Genomic DNA, 15,075 nt, shown 5'->3' with positions numbered 1-15,075 from the left:
TATTGTAATAGTTGTAGTCTGGCTTGTTTTTGTTTAGTTCCAGTTGTATACACTTGAATTAGTTTGTCAAATGTAGGTAATTTAAACAAGTATTTTTTTCCAAACTAAATTACCATCTGGTATAAAGTAAAAGTTCCTTATATTCTTACTGTTTCTTACTTGGGTTTTGTTCAGAATTCTTTGAAGCGTGATGTGAATACACAGCAAAATTAGTGTGATGCTTCTTCCTCTCCCTACTTGATACTAACTCTCATGTTCTCTTGCTCTACAACTTTGCTGTCGGAGTATTGCTGCTTCTGCAGCTCCTTCTGCTCTGGAATCTGTGCAGATGAGATCAGGCCAGTGTCTGTAAGCTGTGAGGGAGACTTGGCAGTCACGGCGGTGGTAGGAGGAGTGGGGCTGCCCCAGCCACCCCCACCCGAGGCATGGAATGGGAGCTCTTTTGGCAGCAGGGCTGCTGTGTGTGTGTCAGTGTGCAACCACCCCTGTCCATTGAGCAGACTATCTGCGTGTTTCATAAGCTCAATGTCATGAAGCTCAGCAAATTATTTGTATTGCAATTTAGGTAATTGTTTTGCAAGGTGAGCAATCCCTATATAGTTTCAATCTGAGATTTTTTTTTTTTTCCAAATTGCTTTGTGAGTCTTTCAATTGAAGAAGTGCTGTTTTGGATATCATAAAGGTAATGCATTTATTTATTTAGACAGTCAAAGAGGAAAAGATGATGTTAGCAATCCCTTTGTAAACTTGAATATGCTAACTGCTACAAAGTTTTGTAGTTCTCAAAATCACTGTGATGTTACATAAAGCTATTGAATAGACAGGATTGTCATTTTAATCACATGCTTAGACATTAAATATGTAATCCTTTTTCTCTAATGTTCTAGTATTCACATTTTGCCTAGGGACCTACCCTCTTGACAGTCTTTGTTCTTACAGAGCAATTTCGTATGAACAGAAATAAAGCTGAAATCTCATTAAATAACCTGTTTATCTTCAGAATCTACCCTAAGTGTCCATTTTCCATTTTGATTAGAACATAGTGTATTTCCTGGCTCTTGTGTTCTGTTCTGACTACAATTATGAGGCAGTATACCACACAGAGACACAATTTTGTATAATTGAGCAACCACAGCTGCCCTTTTGTTGCCATATGTCAACATGCACAGTCCCAGGGTGACAGGGTCTATGGCCTGTTCACTATTGATTTTTATTTTCCACTTCAGCAAGAGGTTTGCTGTATTGCATACAGCCTCCTAAACATTTTTCTGCCTTACTAATTGGCAGTTTCTCAGAGGTGAGCAATTGACTGAACAAGGGGGAATGGCATCACATTGAAAAATGGCACACTCAGACTGGTTATTAGAAAGAAATTCTTAACTGTGAGAGTGGTGAGGCACTGGAACAGGTTGCCTGGAGAACTTCTGGATCTCCACTCCTGGAAGTGCTCATGGCCAGGTTGGATGGGGCTCTGAGCAACTGGTCTAGTGAGAGGTGACCCTGCTCATGGCAGGGGAGTTGGAGCTTGATGATCTTTAAGGTCCCTTCCAGCACAAACCATTCTCTGATTCTGTTCAAGGTCATGATTTATATGCAGGAATATGGGGGCAGTTGGTTAATTATTGCAGTGGCCAAGTAGGTCCTCACAGCACCGAATACAAAACAGAGCTACTTTATCCGCGTAGGTGTTTGGAAGTTTTTCTTTGAACTGCTTTATATCAGGAAACTGATGTACAAAAAAACCCAAGTTCTACGAAACATTTAATTTATGAAACTTTTAAAACCAAATCTTTCCTTAGAAGATTCAGCGGCCAGGGACAAGCGTGAAATATCCTTTAAGAATCTTACTTTATTGCAGTATTTTGGTATATTTAGAGCATTCAGACATATTTTCATAACTCTAGGTCTTAGTGAAAAATGTCTCCTTTCTTGACTTGGAAATAACCTTTTAAATTTGCACTCTGTGAACTTTTACATCATCTTGAAAGGAATGTTATGCATATTACATACAAACTGGAAGCCAATGTCTTTTCCTCATCTAACTTAAAACCTGAATAGTTTTCTTTCTTTTTGCTTTTATCACACAAATAATTGAATTAGTCTGAATTTTTAGGACTAGTTTAAATTTTTCTATCCAGCTGCAGCTATTAGAGTCTGTTATATGTTAGTTGTACTAAGCTATTTCTAGCGAGCTCTGCTGAAGCCATCATTTTTTCAGACTTCACAGACTAGAAAACACAGATGTCTCTGCAGTGATAATTGTTTTCTTTCCTCAACATGTTTTGCACCTACTTGGTTCCTCTTTTCCTGGCCCTAGATGCATAATTTCTCTCTTCCATTTTATTTTCTCTTCCACTTTATTAGGTCTTTATTTAGAGTGCAGACGTAAAATATACTCAGTTTGTGATTCTTTGTGGAGCCTTGGTTATGGTTTCTTGCTGCAACACAAAAAATAAATATTTTCATCCTATATTGTACAGTAGTTCCTTAAAATTAACAAAAGGAATGCAGGTGGTCTGTTTTTTAAAAATGCTTGATAGCAATACCTGACTCTTTTTACTTGGTAGTGTGGAGTTAGGTATTCATACTTTTCTCTGCAAAAAGCATAACTTCATTTCTGAATTTGAAATCTTGATTTAAGACGGTTATCTCTTCCAGCATGGTTCTGAGTGACAATTATCTGTTTTATAAATTTTTTTTAAATAGAAAAAGTTTTGAAAGTATTAGAAGCATTTGTGCATTAAATATTAGGATTTATACTTCATTTGAAAGCATAAACTTTATTTTAGACTTAGTCCTGTATCTCACACTGTCTCTGACTTTCTGCTTTGGTGGTAGCTTCATATTGTTAATCGAAACAGAACAATTCAAGAGGATGATACATCCTTGTGTAAAAATTTATGACTATTTCACTAACTGATCATTGAAGAGCAAATAAGAGCAAGTAACTGTGAACTCTTGAAATTCCTTTTCTGTCTTATTGGGGCTTTAATTTAACTTTTTACAATTATGCTTGGGAAGAGACTTAAAGCCTGTCTTCCAGAGAAGCTTGAAGTCTTCACAGGGCTTCCTTAATTTTTAGTTGTCTTTTGGTAGAAATACCTCTGAGATTTTTGTAAATTTTACCCATAAGTAAATAAGAAAGTTATTATCAAGTGGCTTTGCGCTGCAATTTGAGAGGAAGATTAAATATTTGGTGCTTCTGGCATGTAGCAGGCAGTTAGCAAACCCTGTTACACCAATTTGTAGATCTTGTGCCACCTTTGGATTTCCAAATCCTAAATTCCAGGCCCACAGATAGATGCACAGAGAATATGTAGGCAGGTTGGAACAAAGGCTTGACAGAGCTGACAGGACAGGCTCGAGAGCTGGTATGACTGCCACACAGTGAGCAGGTCTCAGAGGGAGAATTGGTTTCTATGTGCTGCATTCCCCGAGCAAAATCATCGCCCCTTCTGTTTGGTAAACTCAAATGCTCCTCATTTATTAATCTGAATGTTGTAGATGAGATCAAAATACTGAGGCACTCTGCTGGGCCAAGGTAACCACCTGCTGTATGCAGACTTTGGGCACTTCAGGAATTTCAGTGATGAAGACCTAAATACCAGCGGTGTTTGAGTGCAGAAAAGATTCACAGGAGTTCTCATGCCCTCTCCCACTCACCCAACCCCCCTTAGTGAGACTTAACTGCTTAAAATATAGTCCATGTTTTGGTGCATGTGTTCTGGCTGACCTTTGAGGCCAATGCTTCTTGTTCAGTATAATTGAAGAATTTAGGCACACTAAAGAGAGGATTTCATGACAGTTGATGTCTCTAATGGAAGCTGGACAAATGAAAACAAAAAGGCATGATGATGCTGGAACATGTCATCATTTTTCTGATAGCTAGATAAAGAAAAATGTAAGTGCAATGTTGTTCAGCCAGTAGGTAATTTAATGAGCTAGCAGCCCTGTTCTGCTGTTTCAAAATGTTTGGTACACTTTGTACTTCTGAGGAGTGGGTTGGTAACTGCACAATTCATAAAGGCAGCGAAATGAAGTGGATGCAAACCCCCTTATTCTTACGTAAAACAGAAGTAATAATATATAAGTCTAGTCTTGGGCTGACAACTGTATGACTGGATGTCATATAAGGCAGATTTGACCACAGAATCCCTAGGGAAAGCATTTATTTTACAAGTTGACAGAATAAATGTTTGTACTAGAGAAGAATTCAGGTAATTTATCGAATTGCATCTGTTTTAAAAGTGGAATAAATTGATGGCATGCTTCTTTAACTTTGTTTATGTTGTTTTGAAATCTAAGCAAGATAAATGTTCCTTCGAGGGGTTTGGGTCTAGATTTTAGGGTTCATTTGTAGATTTTAAAATTCATTAGAAATCCTTTGATAATCATTAAATATCATTTAGGTGCTGTTGCATAATAAGCAGTGTGATCATAGCATATGACTGAGTCATTACGAGGTGACCATGCTGACTTTGAAGGTTAATTGATTCTAAGTTCCCTGAGTAGGTTCCCATAATGACTTCCTCTGAGATCTGGCGATAGTTCTGTTTCATAGTTAAGAAAGCCTGGCAACTTGCAAAAGCACTATACAGAAATCCTTTTTCCATGGGCGTGATGTATTTTATTTCCCAGAGGGAGGTGTGTGGGTTGCAATCACATCTGTCAACCTTCCTTTGGGGAGGCTGGGAAATGCTTTTACCACTATTGCTTTTTGTAAGAAAGAACACAGTCAGCTGAAAGCTTTAATTTACTTCTCTCATTTCAGGAAAGATAGCACTTCTGCCTAGAAGTATCAGTGAAATAACACATACCAGCTTTGCTCTTAGTGAAAATGTTTATACAAAATACTTCTAAAAACATGTGCTCTGCTACTTTAAAACAATATAAAGAGTTGTGTTATAATGATGAAATAGATTTTCTCAGCCCTTATGACTTTCTGTGTTATAACATGGTCAATAATACGTTAGAATTAGGTGGTATTAAGATGTGACTGCCACAAAGCACAAACTCTTATTTTATTGAGCATGATATTTGAACAGCGTATTATGACTGCAGAATTATTACTAAATTTAAATGTAAACAGAAAGGTTTTATGCAGGAACATTGAAGAATTAAAGCTTTAGAGGAAAACACCATGTGAAAGAGAACATGGAGGCTTTGCAGCCGTAAAGGAATTTAGCTGTGACTTGACTTGTAATTAAGTTTCTCTCTTAATAGGTTGCTGTCCATCCTTTACATACTGGCATTTTGGCATTTAGAGTTGTCTTAGGGTACAGAAGAACTGATCAGGAAGCTGTCTGGTAATTCCTACCAGCAAACTCAGAAATTGAACAGAGAAAAGCTCTATGCTTCTTAGGGATACCAGGTAGAGATACTCCAAAGTCCTCTATAGGAAGATGGAGTAGTGCTTGGTGAACCTCTTGCCTCTGCTCCCTTCAGGAAGCACCTTTATCCAGTTGGTGGTTGGGGGCAGCAGTCTTTTAGGTGTTGGTTGTGTGGGCCCCTCTGTAGAGGCCCAAAGGCAGGCTGGGAGCCAGTTTGTGTGGCTTGGGAAACTCACACAGTGGTCTGGTTTCAGTCAGATTTCAGCAGAGTGTTTGTGCATCAGCATCCCCAAAGCCAATTTAGAAACAAAGGCCCATTGTGATTGAGGTGGAAGCAGTGTTGTTCTTGGTAGAACATGATGTTCATAAAGACCAGTCAAAGGGGCTGACGTGTGGAATTACCTGTGCCGCCTTCTTTAGATTAACACTGGTCCTGTGTGTGAGATGGGATATCCACATTAGTGGAACAGGGCTCTCTCCTTGCTTCTGGCTCCACTTTGAAGATGCCTCTGATTTACAAACACATGCAGTGTTTATGTATTGTGGGACTCTGTTACGCTGTCTGAGGCACAGGACTGGACTTGATGCCCCAACAGCATTTTAGGAGGCTTGTGAAGGCTGCAATAGCTTACACAGCCAGTGTCTTTACTGGCTTCTTCTAACCAATTTCTTCATCTGTGATATCTGGAAGTCTAGTAAAGATCGTCTAGTTATTCTACACATATAATCCAATTACAAAATCTGTGAAACTCGGGTCTGCTGATAAATCTGAGGACATTGTATTTCAGCCAATTAACTGTGGAAATCAAACTTGTAAAGTATGTTGAGTGTAGACGTGTAGTAACCCTCCACGACTCACTTGAAGCTTGCCCTGCAGCCATAGCATGGGTTTTTGTATGCCCATGGTAGCGCAGCTTAACATCAGATATTCCTGAGTCAGCCAGAGGGTAAGGAATAAGCAGTCTCCTGACAAGCATGAAGAGGAAGCTCAAAAATGCAACCTCCCATGGGGTCACTGCCTTACACTGTGAGAAGGGCCTCCCTTGGATGTTGTCTGGTGCAGAGGAGCCAGGCATTTCTGAGCTTCCAGGTGAAGTTCCTTATGCATGCTGGTATAACCCTTTACTCATCATTGCTATAAAAACCCTTTTCCCTCATGCTTTATGTCTCTACCATAAGTAGCAGCAGGAGCAGCTAGATGGGCACTGTGCTTTCCAGCTATGGCAGCCCCCCAGGGGAGAACACGGCTTCCAGAGCTCGCCCCCACAGCTGAGGAGCTACCAGCAGGAGAATTCACCACGGCCCCCTCTCTGAGGCGAACCCACGCAGGATCTCCTCCTAGACATCAAGAGTGAGATGTGTAACATGAGGGGGCACACCAGAGTCCCACAGAGCAGGAGTACAGCTGCTCCTGGAACAACACTTTGAGTGCATTACAGCTCGTCCCTCCTCACTCGCCTACTCGTTCAGCAAGGGCTGCCAAGTCACTTAGGGTAACAGTGCTTAAGCATCAAAGAAGCACACAACAGATTGCAAAAATCTACCACTTTTGCTAATGAACTTTCAGTTTTAAAAAAGAAAAAAAAAAAACATTTCAAGCCTTTTACCTTCCCTGGCCCTCAGTTTTGAGATTTGCAAGCACTAGGTATATCACCTGTGAAACACAGATAATGTTTTATTGCACACAATTATAAGGTTTATGGTGTGTCATTAAAGAAAGGTCACTACAATTAATCTGTGGTAAAGACAGAATAATAGTACTCAGCAGTATAGAATCAGAATAATTGCAGATAAGAAGAAACTGAGGAGGCTCTTTCCGTTTTACACAAATGCAGGTATCTTGAAAAGTTGCAAACTTTAGGAATTAAATCTTTTTTGGGGGGGTGTCTATAAGGAACATGTATAATAAGTGACAATCATAGATGACTATTAAGTTTTACAGACTGCATGTCTTTAAAATGCCAAGCGGAGTTAAGAGCAGGTTTTGCCAGCCATGAAGCATAACACCCACCTCTGTGTCACTGTCACAGTCTGCTTTAGACTGCAGGGTGGACAGCACAGTGCTTGGAGAGGCCATGGCTGCAAATGCCTGCCTGAGCACTTCTCTGGTATGTGTGACGGCTGATGAAAGGTTTAAGCACCAGCAGGAGATTTTGCTGTTTTTCAGGGTTTCCAGCTGAAAGTGCGACCAGATGCAGTCTTTTGGTGCAGTCTTACAAGCTCTTACTCAGCTGAGGATCCATCCTCTCTGGTTCCCCAAACTGATAGCTAGCCCAGTGCCAAACCCCGCTGAGTGCCCACGTTTGATGGGTTTTGATGGGGCAGTAGCCACAGTGACTCTGCCTGCTCCATGTGGCAAGGCCATGCTGCAGTTCGCAGCCACTCAACAACTGCAGCCAGCACCCTCATGTAAACGTGGGGGAGCAAGCTTCACGTGATGCTAAGGCCTTTAGCCCAGTAATTGGAAATGAATGACACCGTTCAGTGCAGTGCTGCAGATACAGACGTTATCCTGAAAATATTTTCTTTTTTTTTTCTTTTTTTTTTTTTTTTATAGTCAGAAGCAAACAATGAGAGAATATGCATGTGTGTCCATTTGGAAGACAATTCTGACCAGTCTCTGTAAAATAACAAGTTGGATTTAATCATTAGGAATTTCATTTTAATGTCTCTACAACAACAAAAAAATCATTAAAATGACCTCTCATCCTTACAGTCTATAATTCTTATATTTTAATGGCACTTTGTTTCAATAATTGCTTTCATGCAGAAAATATTACAACACAAATAATACCCTAAACAATACTCTCATTATTGTCTAGGCAGCTCAATGAAAGCTTCAAGAACTCATTAAAATACACTTTTCATGCAATTTGCATTACAATAATGCAGATTAAGTCCCTGAAAAAGTAGACATGATAAAGAAGTCAAATGTATTTCAAGAAATTTGCCCAAACTGTTTACCCATTGTTATATGTTAATCACCACCTAATGTTTCATAATCAGAGCTTTAAATCGTGAACAGATTATTTTCTTTTCCTGCAGAAAAGCAATAAGAATTAGAGTGCACTTTCTGAATTTGTGTTAGTATCATTACAATGAAAAACACAGGAGATATTATGACCATTTTTGCAATCTATAAGACTTTTCTAAGTAGTATTCTTGCTTTCACAGATGGGAAATGTAGTTTGCCACAGTGGGCAAACTACTGTGTCCTTCAGCTGAAGTGTGTCTGTTATTTGGGAACAGTTGTAGTTCTATCACTTCAGTATCTCTTCATGCTGTTGACTGGGTTAAGAGCTGCTTGACTGAGCTGAGAAGAGGATCATCTTCTCTTTATTCCTCTCTCTCTCTCAAATGCAAAAATCCAGATGTGCTTATGTACTCTGTCTTACCTCTTTTCTTTCTGCTGGGGGGGGGCTAGAACACTTGCTGGAAACAGTCTTAAGGACATTTCATTGTAGAAAAGGTTTCACCGTGTTAGAGTACAAATACAATATAGGTGCTGCATGTAATACAGTATTTCAAAACCAGAATCTATTTTCAAAAGTTGGATGCTCTAGGGAGTTTAGAAACTAAAAGTAGGACAGTTGCCAAAAATATTTCAAAATAAAATTTAAAATGTTTATTTTTCAATGAGGGTGTAGAAATCTGGTGTTCTACTGATATGAGCCAATTCATGTTTTATTTTCTATATAATGTCATGTCCCATTGTGTTGGTATGTTTTGAGTCTTGTTACTTTATATTTAATGGTATTCTTTTAAATGCGCATACAGAGAGTAGGAGGCTTTTACTTCATTTAAATTTAAATACTGTTAACTATATTTGTTCGGGTTTTCTAAACATTTTTTAGAAAGTTTTTTTTCTGAAAGTAACACTCTTTTTACTGTATTCTTTTCAGGGGAAGGGAGGGAGCTATTAACTCTTTTGGGTATTGAATTAAGTACTTTTCATAATTTCTTCTGATATTTGAAACATGTAAAGCATCTGGATCATTTTTAAGGCTCTTCAGGGTTTGAGGACAGCTATACTAAAAGGAACCCACTGGTTAAAGCAAGCTTGTCACTAACTCTGCTTCTACTCTCAAAGTGTTGCAGGTGGGGAGCTCTTCGACTTCTTAGCTGAGAAAGAATCTCTCACGGAGGAGGAAGCCACAGAATTTCTCAAACAGATACTTAATGGTGTTCAGTATCTCCACTCTCTGCAAATTGCCCACTTTGATCTTAAGGTGTGTGGAACAGATAAAAACTTAAACTGTAATCAACATCCATTGAAGTCCTTTGTAATTCTAGCCACAAATCAGTCATCATGAAGATCTTGGCCACAGTTTTGTTTTGCTAGCTTATGTAGACAGGGGGAAGCTCAGCCATTGGAAAGAAGTTACTGAACTGTAAATAGTTCCCGTCTGGGAAATGTTTCTTCAGGGGAAACGGCACCTTCTGACGAAATTAAACCATTCTGAGAAAACAAACCTGAAATAAAAATGAGGACTATGATTTTTATTTTTCTTTTTTCAATGTGAATGGGATCTGGGTGAAATATTCTGACCTAGATGCCTTTTTCAACTGTGGGGTTTTTTTAAGTGCTTAATTGAAACTGCACTGAGTTAAGTACAAGGATTTTTGTGGAGCAGGCAGCAGATTTCCACTGACGTCTTTTTCCTTTTTGGGGGCTTTTTTGTTCATTTTCAGAAAAGTTATTAATTGCATCCTTTTGATAATAAAAGCAGAGCTTTTTGTATCTAAATTCAGTAACTGCTTTTAAATGTTTCAATTTCAGCACATTTTCCCCCAGAAGATGTTATTTTTCAAAGGTAGACAGCTAAACATTCCAGAAGTCTCCTGAAGTGTGCAGCTATGTCTGTAAGAGAAAAAGGAGGCATGATTATTTCATTACAGTTGAAATGTAGTTCTGAAAGGGGGATGAGGTAGGGAAGGGAATGGATTTCAGTGTAAGCATACCTTTTCCAGTTTCATCCTCATCACCTCAGTAATATATTTGGTCTTTGTATGACAGTCAGCAAGAGAAAAAATTTGTAAAGCTAGAAAGAATGGTATTTCTTAGAGTATGAAATGTGAATTTTTGCCAATCTGTTTGTAATTGAACAAGTCATCCTTGGATATCAAAAATTTGTGCATTAAAGTAGGCAGCAATATGTAGACCAAAAAAAGTATGGAACAGAAATGCAGAAATTACTTTTGCACGTATCAGGTCCCGTGATTGGGAAAAGAAGGTAAAAGAAGGGTGATGATGAAGAGCTGTACTTTATGACTCCAGAAGCTCCTAACACTCTGAACAGGATGGATGTAGCTACAGAACCTCTTCAGAGCACACCAGCTTATGGGCATAACAGGACATGGTGACTGAGTAGCTGGTTCTGTATGCTCATTAGAGTGCTGCAGTGTAGAGACAGCCCCCTTTGCTGATAATCCTGGCATTTCATCTTCTTTGTTCTGGATTTGCAGATCTTTGGTGTAAAGTAATGTGAAGTCCATATTTCAAAATTAGCTAGAAAAGACAGGAGAACCTGCTCTTTTGCCTTCCTTTTAAGTATGTTGAACCTTAAAATCTGGGAGCTGGACCACTCCAGAAGTTTCCCTGGAAGATCCAAAGGCAACAAGATACACGTCCCTGATTGCTTATGTGGTGTGAAGGAAACCTCTCTCAGGGACTAATGTAAACCAGACGCAGTAACTAGTTTATAGGGTTTTGTTTCCTGCAAGCTCCCAGCTGTGCTGGAATGGCTGTAGCACAGGGTCTGTGATTTTTACTGGGGGACAGTGTGTTTCACTTAAGGTCAGTCCACATGAAAACTGCAACTGTGGTATCTACAAGAAGTAAAATCTTGGCCTTGTGGAAATCATAGCGCTTCAACATCAACATGGAGTCCTAATTTACTGTAGATACGTTAAGCATATGTTTCATCATAATAGGAAAAGTCAGGATTTTTCTGCCTAAAATACAATTCAAGTGTCTAACGGAGGTAAAAAAGAATGTTCAGTGGTGAAGAACACTTGTCCACAGTTTGTACCTATATGTAATCTCTCTTTCTCTCCCCCCTTCCTCCTTCTCAAAGCCTGAAAACATAATGCTGTTGGACAGGAATGTACCAAAGCCTCGAATCAAGATTATTGACTTTGGTTTAGCACACAAAATTGACTTTGGAAATGAATTCAAAAATATCTTCGGAACGCCAGAGTTTGTTGGTGAGAAAACTGTTGTTTCTTCAAACTATTCTTTTTCAGTCTGTGAAACAGTATTTATGGCTTATCTTGGTTTGGCTGATTTACAGAGTATGAAATTTGTGTGTAATTTGTGACATTTTGAAATTTAAATAAGCAATTTGTAGCATTTGATTTCAAATTAGACTTGCATAAAGGTGTTTTAATCTATCAACATCTTAGCTTATTATCTCTGACATACATGGACTCAGAGTGAGACTTATACCTGTTCTTTGACTAGGTACTTACCTTGCTGCTTTTTCCTTTAGCTCCTGAAATAGTAAATTATGAGCCTCTTGGTCTTGAAGCAGATATGTGGTAAGTTATTGGATCTTACTTGAAATAAATCTCTCATGATTATGCTTATGTTCTAACCTTTTTTTTTTCTCCTCTCTCTCTTTCCATCTATTTTCTCTCCTCTCCCTCATCCTTTTTTTGTTTGTTTTTCCTTCAACCCAGGAGCATTGGTGTAATAACTTATATTCTGTAAGTACCAAAATCTATGGGTGTTTCTTGCAAATGCTGTTGTTTTTTAAATCTTATTCTATCCTCTGGGGTGTTGGTGATGTCTGTACAAATCAAACCATTCTGATTGCACATCATGATTCAAGTTGTATGATCTTAAAAGCAGTAGAATAATTATGGAAAGAATTGCTGTCAATCAGCATTGAGCTAGGATGGGAAACTGTCTTCAAATCTGTAGGTGACTTTCCTGCAGCTATATCTTAATAGTAGTCTTTGAAATTACAGCAAAGTTTTTTGCCCTGCTACATCACATCTTCCTGAAAGTAGATCTGCAGCCTTAAAATGGAAAAGAAAAATGTTCTCTTTCTACTGTTATTTGATCTCAGAGGGCTGAAGCAGCAGTGTTACAATATGTGCTGAGAGGAATGTTCTGTCTCTCCTGCAGTCTAAGTGGTGCATCTCCATTTCTTGGAGAAACCAAACAGGAAACACTGGCAAATGTGTCTGCCGTGAATTATGAATTTGAAGAAGAATTCTTCAGTAATACCAGTGCCCTAGCTAAAGACTTTATACGAAGACTTCTAGTCAAAGATCCAAAGTGAGTTGTTATTCTTCTGTGTGGCACTTACATCTCTAGTATTTAAAATGACATGATATTAGGAGATGATAGTTTAATAAACATAAACCAGTATGTATTTTATTAATATCTGAAACTGTTGCATCTTTTATTCTCTTAAAGGAAGAGAATGACTATTCAAGACAGTTTGCTGCATCCTTGGATCAAGGTTAGCATGCCATTCATTCTCTGTTGTCCTGTTTTTAATCATTCTTCATTTCATGCTTTTCGAGTTCCTTAACATGGAATATTTTCATAATTGTTTAATGTAACTTACTTTATTGGAAAGCTGCCTGCATGAAAGCTAACACATACAGAATATGGGCTTCATTAATATATGCTCTATGTGAATTAGCAGTAGGGAAGTAGCCCCTTGTGGGAATTAAAGTCATGGTCAGACAGAGAAGCTAATCTTCACGGAGCATTGCACTGACAAACATACAGTCTCTGAATCCAGTCCAATTCACACTAATTTTTCTTCTTCTAATGCCCTTATTTAGACTGGTAAAAAACCAGAAATTTCTCTTCTGTCCTTCCCCTTACATGGAAGAGAGCAGTTGATGTGGTGGTCCACTTGCTTCTTCAGTGTTTCAGTGTTTGGTTTGGATTGAGCTGTTGTGAAGCTGCTAGGGTGAGAGGGAGGAAATGGCACCCATCATTCCTCTTAATGTGTGTAGTGCTACCTGGCACTTTATTGTTTTAATTCCTATCACATTCTGATTTGATATGATATATATATCTCCATAAAAATGACTTCAAGGATGGGATCATAAAATGCAAAATTTTGTGTACTCCACTAGTCATTGGTGCTTAGTGTCAGCCCATGAAAATTTGAAAGGATGAGGGCTTTGAGCTTGCTGCACTGGTAGATGGGGTGTGATTTTGTTTGAGGAGGGAGCAATTTTTCAGCAGTGTCCAGGTGATTACACTGAGACTATAACAAAGATTGACTACATTTAAAATCAGTCAGGAGATCTTCCCAGAAGACAGGATTTATCTTGGAAATCAAATGCCTCTATCAGAGAGGGAGGTGAAGGACAAGGCTGAATGTTTTGATCTTTGAAGGGGTTTTTGTTTAAAATGAAAAAGCACATTTTAGTATTGCATTCTTAGGTCTGGATTTCCCTTACAGAATTTTCTTAAGAAATTCCATCTGTGTGCCAGACTAGACTCTGAATATTAAAAATATGTGCTTACAATTACTTCATTATTACAGTATGATTGGAGTACTATTATAATGTAAATGGAAGTCATCACTGAGGGACAGAGACTTACATGCAGAAATTATGGAATTTTTTGGAACATCTTTTATTTTCCCTTTGCTCACAGCCAAAAGACACTCAGCAAGCACTCAGTAGAAAAGCTTCTGCAGTGAATATGGAGAAATTCAAGAAGTTTGCAGCACGACGAAAATGGAAAGTAAGTCTTTCAATAACACATCAAATGCTGGTGACATACAAATGCCGTAGAATTGACTGTTCCAGGGAAAGGTCAGCACATTTAAGAGTGGAAAGGAAGGAAGAAGAAACATATTCTTCTGACACTGGGAATAAACTAAGTGCTTGAGTATGCTAGTATGGGAGAAGACCTTTTTGTCAGTGAGGTCCAATGCTTGAGTCTGAATTGTTTGCTTTGTGCTTCTGCTGGATTAAAATAACAAAAGGTTTCAAATTCAATATAAAAAGCAGATGGGGTATTCAAGTCAAACTTCAGTTTGTTTTGCTAAGTCCTTTAAAATCTCTGCGATAGCATCCTATCAAAATTTCCTAATTTTTTTACACGTAGCTTTTTTCTTGTTATTTTTATAAAGCAATCAGTGCGCTTAATATCCTTGTGCCAAAGATTATCAAGATCTTTCTTGTCCAGAAGTAGCATGAGTGTCGCTAGAAGTGATGATACTCTGGTAAGTGTGTTCTTATATATTTAGAAAGCTTTATCACATGTGAACTTTGCCAGTTTCTAACTCACAGAAATATTAGTCTCTTGAAAATTTGCATAATTAACTAATATCATAAGTAAGAAGAAACAGATTTTAGGTTACAAAGGTCAACTTTCCACAGTTTGATCTTCTGCATCTTGAAACCTTGACATTTAACTTACGGTGTTGAAACCTTGACATTTAACTTACCTGGTGTCAAAAATTCATTTCTTGGTCTTGAAACTTGATTCGTGAGTATTTTTTTTCACCATAACAATTATATGGTGAAAAAGTGTCATCCATAACAATTATATGGTGAAAAAGTGTAATCTGAATTTTACTCATTATTTACATCATCATTTTGTGGACTAAAATTTTTTTTTTTTTTTTTACCAAATATTCAAAACCATTGAGGCTGTTTTAAATCCAATGAATGCTAGACAGCAGTGTCACAACGAGCAGTTATTTAAGGAGGAAACTTTAGAGTTGGCCAGTATTCACTTTGTGGTATTAGATATGACTAC

At 38.2% G+C, this 15,075-nt stretch overlaps 1 protein-coding gene across 1 annotated transcript in view; it reads left to right on the top strand.

Annotated features, from left to right (window-relative positions):
• DAPK1 (death associated protein kinase 1) overlaps positions 1–15,075 on the top strand; it is an 85,699-nt gene that overhangs the window by 41,307 nt on the left and 29,317 nt on the right. The window contains exons 4-11 of the mRNA XM_058043511.1: positions 9,421–9,559; positions 11,408–11,537; positions 11,822–11,870; positions 12,012–12,038; positions 12,463–12,615; positions 12,757–12,802; positions 13,963–14,052; positions 14,444–14,536. Of these exons, the coding sequence (XP_057899494.1) occupies positions 9,421–9,559; positions 11,408–11,537; positions 11,822–11,870; positions 12,012–12,038; positions 12,463–12,615; positions 12,757–12,802; positions 13,963–14,052; positions 14,444–14,536 (727 nt within the window). The remainder of the gene's footprint in view (positions 1–9,420; positions 9,560–11,407; positions 11,538–11,821; positions 11,871–12,011; positions 12,039–12,462; positions 12,616–12,756; positions 12,803–13,962; positions 14,053–14,443; positions 14,537–15,075) is intronic.

The sequence above is a fragment of the Melospiza georgiana genome, chromosome Z, assembly GCF_028018845.1.
Source record: "Melospiza georgiana isolate bMelGeo1 chromosome Z, bMelGeo1.pri, whole genome shotgun sequence".
NCBI lineage: Eukaryota > Metazoa > Chordata > Aves > Passeriformes > Passerellidae > Melospiza > Melospiza georgiana.
The sequence above is the reverse complement of the archived record's forward strand: the minus strand, read 5'-3'. Positions and strand labels throughout refer to the sequence as shown.